The sequence below is a fragment of the Muscardinus avellanarius genome (assembly GCF_963383645.1).
Source record: "Muscardinus avellanarius genome assembly, chromosome: 21".
NCBI lineage: Eukaryota > Metazoa > Chordata > Mammalia > Rodentia > Gliridae > Muscardinus > Muscardinus avellanarius.
In genome coordinates, this window is record NC_137807.1 from 15,702,573 (window position 1) to 15,712,504 (window position 9,932).

At 46.1% G+C, this 9,932-nt stretch overlaps 1 protein-coding gene across 1 annotated transcript in view; it reads left to right on the forward strand.

The window, feature by feature from the left end:
* Window positions 1–4,133, forward strand: part of LOC308277991 (sodium/glucose cotransporter 1) — a gene marked incomplete at both ends in the record, with an annotated part of 53,843 nt that extends 49,710 nt beyond the window's left edge. Inside the window, one exon of the mRNA XM_080717562.1 lies at window positions 3,910–4,133. Coding sequence (XP_080573688.1) covers window positions 3,910–4,133 — 224 coding nt within the window. The remainder of the gene's footprint in view (window positions 1–3,909) is intronic.
* Between the last annotated feature and the right edge of the window lie 5,799 nt (window positions 4,134–9,932).

Here is a 9,932-nt window from a genome sequence, read left to right on the forward strand (position 1 = left end):
GTCTACCTCTATGCTATATTCCCAATCCTTTTGATGTTTTTTTTTTTTTTAATTTTGAAATAAGGTCTGCTAAGTTCCTGAGGGTCTCACTAAGTTGCTGAGGCTGGCCGTGAACCTGTAATCCTCCTGTCTCAGCCTCCCAAGTACTGGAATTACAGGTGTGCACCACTACACCTGGCAGAAGGGCTCTTCTGACAACCTGTGAACTGAAATCAAATAAGACCAAAGCTTCGTTCAGTTCTTGTGATATCAGGGGGATGGGATGGAGGCTCTTGGGATTTTATGTCTTACCATATCAGATTTAGGAAATCTAATTTCTCTGGAAACCTGATTTGATGCTTAGTGCCTACAGTTTGCCCTTTAAATTAATGATTTCTTAGCCAGGTGTGGTGGTTCATGCCTGTATTACCAGTACTTGGGAGGCTGAGAGAGGAGAATTTCATGTTCAAGGACAGTCTCAGCAATTTAGCAAGACACTCAGGAAATTGGTGAGATACTGTTTCAAAATAAAAAAAAATTAGGACTGGGGTTGTAGCTCAAAGGTAGAATGCTCTTGGGTTCAATCTCCAGTAAATTAACTCTCTCTTCTCTCTCTCTCTCTCTCTCTCTCTCTCTCTCTCTCTCTCTCTCTCTCTCTCTGTGTGTGTGTGTGTTTTCCTAACTTTACTATCATAGTTTTTCCTCCCTACATAAGAAAATGAATGTATGCGGTTTACAATATGGGGGCTCAAGGTCATGTGCTTTACCTGGATGATCCTGGAGGGCTCATCTTTCCACCCAAAGAACAGCACCATATAAAATGGAATAAATTCTAAATGTGACCATCAGGAATGTGACAGAACCCCAGTTTTGAGTGTTTCCCTTCTACCTCTGAGAATCACCTCCAGACCTTTTTATTTTTTATTTTGAAACAGGGCTTTGCTAAATTGCTGAGGTTGGACTCAAACTTGTGATCCTACTGTCTTAACTTGTCAAGTACTGAAATTATAGGCATGTGCCACTACACCTGGCAGAATCCTAGCCTTAGAAAGAGCTCAGAAGGTCATTTGATCTTATCCTCTTTACAGATAAATGAATTGAGGCTCAGGGAGGGAGAGTCTTGTTAATGGTTCTGGCTCTGGCACAATGTACCTGTAGTCTCGAAGGACATGGAGGAGCATGGTGCCAACGGCAGCTGGCCATGGTGCTGAAAACAAGCAGCTTCCTCCTGCTTCCCTGGAGCAGTCAGGCACAAACACCCCCCCACCCACCCACCCTTCCACTTTAAAAAATGTCTCCATGTAGAGTGAAAATACAAGATTTTCAAAGGACATGGATGGGGAGTGTTTTGAGTGTTGAGAGGTGTTAATGTGGAAGAAGAGATTGTTTCTGTACAAGAGGACAGACTTTGATGGATCAAAAGAGCCCATACCATTTTAACTCAGAGTAAGGAAATAGAATAGTGCGGATGTGGGTTGTGGGATTTAGAATCAGGTAGAACTGAGACTAACTTGTTAATTCTTTTCTTACTATCTTGGGAAAGTGAATCCATTTTTATAAAGATCAGGCTCCTCCTGTAAGTCTGATGTTACTCCACATCTCATAACATTGTTGGAAATAGGATGAGATAATTCTCTACTATGATAATTGACTATAATTATTATAATTGTTAGTATTAGTTTGTGGTCCTGGGGATTGAATCCCAGGGGTGTGATACCCTGACCAATTTTTTAAATTTATTTTTTATTTTTTATTTATTTTTTATTTTTATTTTTTGGTGGTACTGGGGTTCCCGGAAACCCTTCTACCTCAGGACTACACTCCCAGACCAATTTTATATTTTTTTATTTGGAAACAGGGTCTCTTAAGCCAGCGCAGCTGGCTTCAAACCTATGCGATCCTCCTGTCTCTGTGTCCCAAGCGCGGGGATTACAAGTGTGCGCCACCACGCCCGGCTATTTTTTATTTTTAAACAGAGTCTTGCTAAGTTGTCGAGGGCCTTGCTAGGTTGCAAAGGCTCTTTTTGAACCTGCAATCTTCCTGTCTCTGCCTCTCAAGTACTGAGATTATAGGTATGCACCACCATACCCAGCTTGTGATTGGTTTTAAGGAAGAGTTTTCTAATTGAGTTGATCTGGAGAGAAATGAGTGGCAAGTATTATCAGGATGCTATAGATGAGATTCCCACACTGGCAGGACAATAGGCTTGCTTACCCCCAAGGCTCATGTCAGCACTTGAATTCTGTTTTTTCTTGATGAACTCATAGTGAAATCATACTGAACACCATACTGTATTATGGTGCAATAAACTGAGCTCTCTTGCAGGACCATGGGTGCCACAGTTACAAGCCTTGGACTGTCCACAGGCCAATCGGCTTTGTGTTGGCACAGATAATTATGTATTTCTCACTTGAGTTGGTCATTGCGTCCAACCCTGGCTCCCTCTTTGCTATTCTACTGTTTTGGTCAAGTGAGTCATTTGAGAGATGTCTCAGAAGGAGGCATTTTTTTTCTGTGTATCTGAGCAACAGCAGCATGAGGAAAGAGTACAGGTTCAAAGCCAGCCTCAACACAGAAAAGAGGGTATGAAAGGCGGGCATCATTCAACGACATCTTCTCTGTGATCAGTGATCTCATCAAATTTAGTATCTCACCAAAGTTGTATTATATGGTGAAGAAGGTATTATTTATTCAATTTTGTGCTTGTCTGGAGATGAGAGAGGTGAATTATCAAGCCTCCAAAACTGGATTCGGTCCTGTTTTGATACACATATGCACTGGGTCACCAAGGTTCTTTTCAGTTCTAAAATTCTGTGACAGACAAAAAGTATGTGACTTGTAAAAATGGGCAAGTGCATCACGGTGGTCTCTGAACGTGGTTATGAAGACATGGTGGACTTGATTTGGTATCTAGTGAGTGCAGAGCTGGGATTCAAAACCAGGTCTATCTACTTCCAGTGCCACCCCTGGGCTCAGAGGAGGGATTCAGTTCCCTTAGCTGGCATCCACTGTGAGCAGCCAGGTGTGTGGTTTGGTTCTGCAGTGTGGATATGCAACCAGTTATCTTAAGGCCAAGCAGTGTAGATCCCTGGATACCAGGAGGTATCCAGACCAGCTCTTCCCTCCATGTGGGGCTTAGTGAAGCCTTAGAATGAACAGAGGTAACTGGATGACCCCATGCTTTCCAGGAATACAGCAGACAGATAGGAGTTTATGTATCTCAGAGGTGGGGTCTCCATGCCCACCACATGTCACCATTCTCCAGCCCACTGTTAACATTTATCTTGAAAACTATCATGCCATCTAACTGTTCTAAATCAAAATATATTCATAGCTGGGCATGGTGGCTGACAGGAGGATCTCAGGTTCAAAGTCAGCCTCTGCAATTTAGCAAGACTCAGCAACCTAGTGAAATAAGAAATAAAATTGGGCTGGGGGTGTAGCTCAAAAGTAAAATGCCCCTGGGTTCAATCTTCAGTATCCCAAACAAAAACAAACAACAACAACACAACCATTTGCATTGATCCTGATAGAGATAAAACTCAGGATAGTTGATCATGAGGATGTAAAATCCCATTTAGTAACTTTGTCTTGTACATTTTTTTGTTGTTTTTTTGGTACTAAGCACCAAACCCAGGGGAATTCTACCTCTGAGCTACACATCTATCCTGTTATTTTTTATTTTTTTAAATAGATCTTAAGTTGCTAGGGGAATCACTAAGTTGCTGAGATTGGATTAGCACCTGTGTTTATCCTCCTATTTCAGTACTGGAATGACAGGTGTACACTGCACCTGGCTGTCTTGTACTTATTAAGTTTATTTGAACATTGCCTACCATTTCATGTCTAAATATAAGAAAATTGGGAAATTTCTGTAGAATGGTAGATAGTCTGTGATGTGTCCACTAATCCCTTCATGCCTCTCCCCAGACTCTGAGGCTCCTGCGCAGAAGAAGGGGTGCTTCAGGCGGGCCTATGACCTGTTTTGCGGGTTGGACCAGGAAAAGGGACCCACATTGACCAAGGAAGAGGAAGAGGCTCTGAAGATGAAACTGACAGACACCTCTGAGAAGCCTTTGTGGAGGACAGTTACCAACATCAACGGCATCATCCTGCTGACTGTGGCGGTCTTTTTCCATGCATACTTTGCCTGAGTCCCACCTTTGACTTGCCAAGGCCAGAATCTCTACTCCATTCCCATCAGGGCCGTTCTGTGGTGTTGAAGGGAAAATGGGCAGTTGTAAGTTTTGCCCAGTTGGATAAGTACGTGTATGTGTAATTATAAGCTAACTGGAGGAGAATCATTATTTTTGCCCATAATTTATGTATTTGAAGCCAGTGTAACACAATCATCTCTACTTACTTGAATCACCAAAGGAAAACTCACTCAGTCATATCTAAAAAATTCAGTTCCACATTGTTGGGTGCAAATTGTCTCAGGTAGACTCAGTGTGTCCACACTGTTCATAAGACTTGAACGTTAGTTTTAGAGTTTTGTTCTCTTTGGTTCCTGCTATGTTCCTGATCTGATCTCCATTATTTTTAAAGAAAGCTTTCCCCCTCCCATTATCGCATCTCTCTTAAATATTTCTCAGTACAGGAAAAATCAATTTAACAAACTGATGAATTGATGGAAACTGAGGCTTCCAGCTCGACAGGGCCCCTCTCCTCAGGAAGGCAGTACTTACCCCAGAGAGAGGGATTCAGGCCCCAGTCACAGGCCAGTGTGGGAAGCAAATCATGTCTTTTTTTTTTTTCCAAATTTTTAGAAAGAGAGTCGCTATGTTGCCCAGGCTGGATCTGAACTTGTGATCCTCCTGTCTTAGCCTCCCAAGGACTGGGATCATAGGTGTGTGCCACTGTTCCCAGCCCTTTCCAAGGGTCTTGACTGGCGATCATTCTTTGACACAGGTTAAGGTAGATGGTCTCTGTGCCTGGTAGCAACGTTCAAGTGCTCTGCCCACTGAGCTACATCCCAGCCCAATCCCATTGAAATTCAATTGAACACACTATTGACTGATTTTAGGTTACTTAGAAAAATGCTGCAAACATGGTGGCACACACCTGTAATCCCAGTACTTGGGAAGCAGAAATTTAAGGATCACAGGTTTGAGGACAGCTTCAGCAACTTAGTGAGATCCTGTTTCAAAATAATAAAAAAATAAATAGGAGCTTAGCTCAGTAGAACACCCCTGGATTCATTACCCAGTCCAAAAAATAATTGTATCTAGAAAAGAGCTGAGAGAGGGTTCTGGGTATAACACTGGCTCAACAGGTAAAGAGATGGCTTGTCCTTGTGGAGGGAAGGGAACCAGGGAGCCCTGTTTGAAGTGTCTTAATGGAGGCAGAGAAGAGGGAAAAGTGACTGATGTCACTCAGAGGACCCAGTCTTGGGTGGAGTTTGTATTATGTTTTGAGCCTTAAGAAGATGAAGGGAGATGGTAGAAAGCTGGTAGATGGCGTGGGCAGTGGCTTTGATTCAATTTCTGGATTTACCAATAATTTACTGTGTATATTTTGGCAAATTATTTTGTCTCTGTTGTTATTTTTCTCTTTGAAAGATGGAGAACTTGGTGCTTATAGCATCTATCTACCTCCTGGGATGTGGATCTCACCACACCCCAGGAAAGAAGGGCATGGGAGATACATGCATGAAAAGATGCTGTACAGATGCTGTATTAAGGTGCATTGTTGTTCCATTGATGAAAATTATTACTTTGGAAAAAATAAACATATTGAATACTGTAACATCTAGAGATTATAGATAAATACTGAACATAACTGTGGCTAGTACAATTTTTGTATGAGGAGAAGGAGGCTGGAAGAGTTGAGAATAAAATCTGACAACTTGAACAATTAAAAAAATGTAGCACTGGGCATGGTGGTGCACAACTATAATCCAGGCTGTCCTTGAACGTGGGAGCCTGTTCCATCCCCCTCACACACAAGATTTTAGACGCAGACAGAAGGAGGGCCATGTGAAGACAGAGGGAGAGATGGACATTTACAAGACGAGAACCCTTAGGAAGAACCAACCTTGTGGATGCTTTGATCTTAGACTTCTGGCCTCTATAACTATGAAAAAATAAATCCCTGCTGTTTAAGCCCATTGTTATTGTTCTTTGTTATGATAGCGCTTAGCAAACAGACACAGTCTGTAAGGGAATACTTAGACTTGTTCTGGATTTTCTTACATTCTGCATTTGTCTTCTGCCCCATCAATCATAGGGCCAGTTATGCTAAGCATGTTCCTTATTTCCTATTCGTGTGTGTGTGTGTGTGTGTGTGTGTGTGTGTGTGTGTGTGTGTTGGGGATCAAACCCAGAGCCTTGTGCATGCTAGGTAAGCACTCTACCACTGAACTAAATTCTCAGTTCTATTTTATTTTCTATATTATTCTTATTGTTATCACTCTTAATAGGATTTAACTCAGGGGCATTCTACCTCTGAGGCACACCCCCAGCCCTATTTTATTTTTTATTTTGAAACAGTCTCTCATTAAGTTGCAGAAGGCCTCATTAAGTTGCTGAGGCTGGCCTTGAACTTGTGCTCCTTCTGTCTCAGCTTTCCAAGTACTGAGATTATAGGTGTACAACCCCATGCCTGGCTTATCTTCTGTATTTTTGATACTCTCGTATTTGGGAGGACCTTAAAGAATGCATCTCCCAGGATTAGTCCTTTCTCTTTGTTTTATTTTGCTTTTGGTACTTGGGAACTCAGGGGTGTTATACCTCTGAGCTATACCCTTAGGTCCCTATTTTTATCTATTATTTTGAATCGAAAATTGCTGAGGGCTAAATTGTTGAGGCTGTCCTTGAACCCATTATTCTCCTAACTCAGCTTCCCAAATCCTGTAATTACAAGCATGTGCCACTATGCCTGGCTAGTCCTTTCTTAAGAATAGCAAAGGGGAGACTCCGGGCCCTGGGCCGAACTGCGCGTAGCATGCCAGACCCCTGGAGAAACTGGATCCAGTATCCTGGGTTCCGGGCGGGGGTTGCGCGGGGCACGCCAGCCGGGGCTCAGACCTGGGCCCTGGGCCGAACTGCGTGTAGCAAGCGGGGGTCTCGCGGGGCACGCCAGCTGGGGCCCAGGTCGCGGGACTCTGGGCCCCGGGGCCGAACTGCGCGTAGCACCCCAGACCCCTGGAGAAACCGGGCTCAGTACCCTGGGTTCCGGGCGGGCGTCGCACGGGGCACGCCAGCCGGGGCCCGGGTCGTGGGACCCTGGGCCCCAGGCGGAGTAGTGCGGAGCACTCTGGACCCATGGAGAAACCGACCGGATTATAGTGCTACTGAGTGAGTGCCTGATCCCACTACCTCCTCAAACCACATATACTGTCTTCTCTTATTAAAAAAAAAGAAAAAGAAAAAGAAAAAGAAAGAGAAAAAGAAAAATATCGGGGAGGAGTTAAGAAAGCCGTTGCGGATGCCAGGACACTGGAGATGCAGACAAAACTTATCTAAATGCACTGGAACTTATGGAAAAATTCCCCGTGAAGGAGGACTGCTATTTCTCTATATTGTTAAGAATCTTGGACATCACCTGTAAGGAGAGAGTTTAGCGGAGACCAAGGAGAAAGGAGGTGTTGAAAGAGGTCTCCGTGATGGCAGTGGAGACTTGTATTCAGGAGAAGCAGAAACCGGATCCTACCAACCTTATTTTTTTGGAGAAATTACACCAAATGTCGAATGCTACCATCACGCATGCTTAGGAACACTGGACAACATTCAGAGTGGAAAAAGAGCCTGGGAAGGATTTGAAATGGTGGAGGCAGTGGCAGTGGCAGTGGCCAGTACTCAGGGGAGGCAGAGATCTGATACATTACACCTGGAACCTTTGAAATAATAATGCCAGAGACAGTGATCAGAGCCTGCTGAGGGGTTAGGCGGGTGCCGGGGCCAGTGGCCAACATCAGAGCTTGCCGTGAGGCAAGGCCACTACTGAGGCCTCCGTGGCTGGGATTGGAGCCTGCCGAGGGGTTAGAGCGATGCTGGGGCCAGCGAGGCCGGCATAGAAGCCTGCCGTGAGACAAGGCCGGTGCTGGGGCCTCCGAGGCCGGGATCAGATCCTGCCGAGGGGTTAGGCCGGTGCTGGGACCAGCGAGGCCGGCATCGGAGCCTACCGTGAGGCAAGGCTGGTACTGGGGCCTCCGAGGCCAGGATAAGAGCCTGCCGAGGGGTTAGGCTGGTGCTGGGGCCAGCGAGGCTGGCATCGGAGCCTGCCATGAGGCAAGGCCGGTACTGGGGCCTCCGAGGCTGGGATCGGAGCCTGCCGAGGGTTTAGGCCGGTGCTGGGGCCAGCGAGGCCGGCATTGGAGCCTGCTGTGAGGCAAGGCCGGTACTGGGGCCTCCGAGGCTGGGATCGGAGCCTGCCAAGGGGTTAGGCCGGTGCTGGGGCCAGCGAGGCAGGCATTGGAGCCTGCCATGAGGCAAGGCTGGTACTGGGGCCTCCGTGGCCGGGATTGGAGCCTGCCAAGGTGTTAGGCCAGAGCTGGGGCCAGTGAGGCTGGCATCGGAGCCTGCCGTGAGGCAAGGCCGGTGCTGGGGCCTCCAAGGCTAGGATAAGAGCCTGCCGAGGGGTTAGGCTGGTGCTGGGGCCAGTGAGGCTGGCATCGGAGCCTGCCTTGAGGCAAGGCCATTACTGGGGCCTCCGAGGCCAGGATAAGAGCCTGCCAAGGGGTTAGGCCAGTACTGGGGCCAGCGAGGCCGGCATCAGAGCCTGCCGTGAGGCATGGCCGGTGCTGGGGTCTCTGAGGCCAGGATCAGAGCCTCTCGAGTCTTGTATTCCAATGTGATGTATGATTACAATGCACCAATTAAAAAATTAAAAAATAATAAAATAAAAAGAAGAAGAAGGAGGAGGAGGAGGAGGAGGAGGAGGAGGAGGAGAATAGAACATCCTCAGCAACTTAGACCCTCCACAACCTAGTGAGACCCTGTTTCAAAGGGCTGGGGGTAGAATGCCCCTGGGTTCAAACCCTAGTAAAACATACACACGCACACACACACACATGGATCCCTCCACTGTCCTGGTGCATACAGGCCCCTGTAGGACATGGTCCTCTCTCTGTCTGTCTGTCTCGGTCTGTCTGTCTATCTGTCTGGGTCTGTCTTTCTGTCTGCCTCTGTTGCATGCAGGCCCATGCAGGTCATGGTCCTCCTCTCTATCTCTCTCCTCTCTCTCTCTCTCTCTCTCTCTCTCTCTCTCTCTCTCTTGCATGCAGGCCCCTCCTGTAGGTCAGGTCCTCACTCTGTCTCTCTGTCTCTCTCTCTGTTGCATGCAGGCCCCTGCAGGTCATGGTCCTGTCCGTCTCTTCATCTTTGTCCTCTGTCATCCTCTCTTGGATGCCTGCACTCCAGCCACACCATTCCATTTCCAGTTCCTCACTTGGGCGGCATGATCTCTCCATCTGAGATTTTCTACACACTTTCTTCTGCCTAGGGAGAACTGTTCCTTATCCATGAAAAAGGTTTTTTTTTTTTCAGTATTGAGGATAGAACCCAGAGGCATTCTACCTCTGAGCTACACCCCTAGCCCTATTTCTTTTAGTCTTTTTTATACATGAAACAGGGTCTCACTGAGTTGCAAAGGGCCTTAACTATGATCCTCCTGTCTCCACTCCTGAATGCTGGGATTACAAGCGTGTGCCACCATGCCTGACCTTTATGTTTATCTCCAGTTCCATTTACTCTTCCTCCTACATAACACTGAATCATATATCAAAGGCATCTGTTGTGTGATTCAGGTACACGCACATACATGTTCATACTTGTGCATACACAAGCATGATCAGGTATACATACATGTATCCAAACATAGACTGGATGTGGTGGGACACATCTTTAATTCCAATACTTGGGAGGCTGAGACAGGAGGATCGCATTTTGAGAACAGCCTCAGCAATGTAGCAAGACTCAGTAATCTAGTGAGAGTCTGTTTCAAAAACAAAA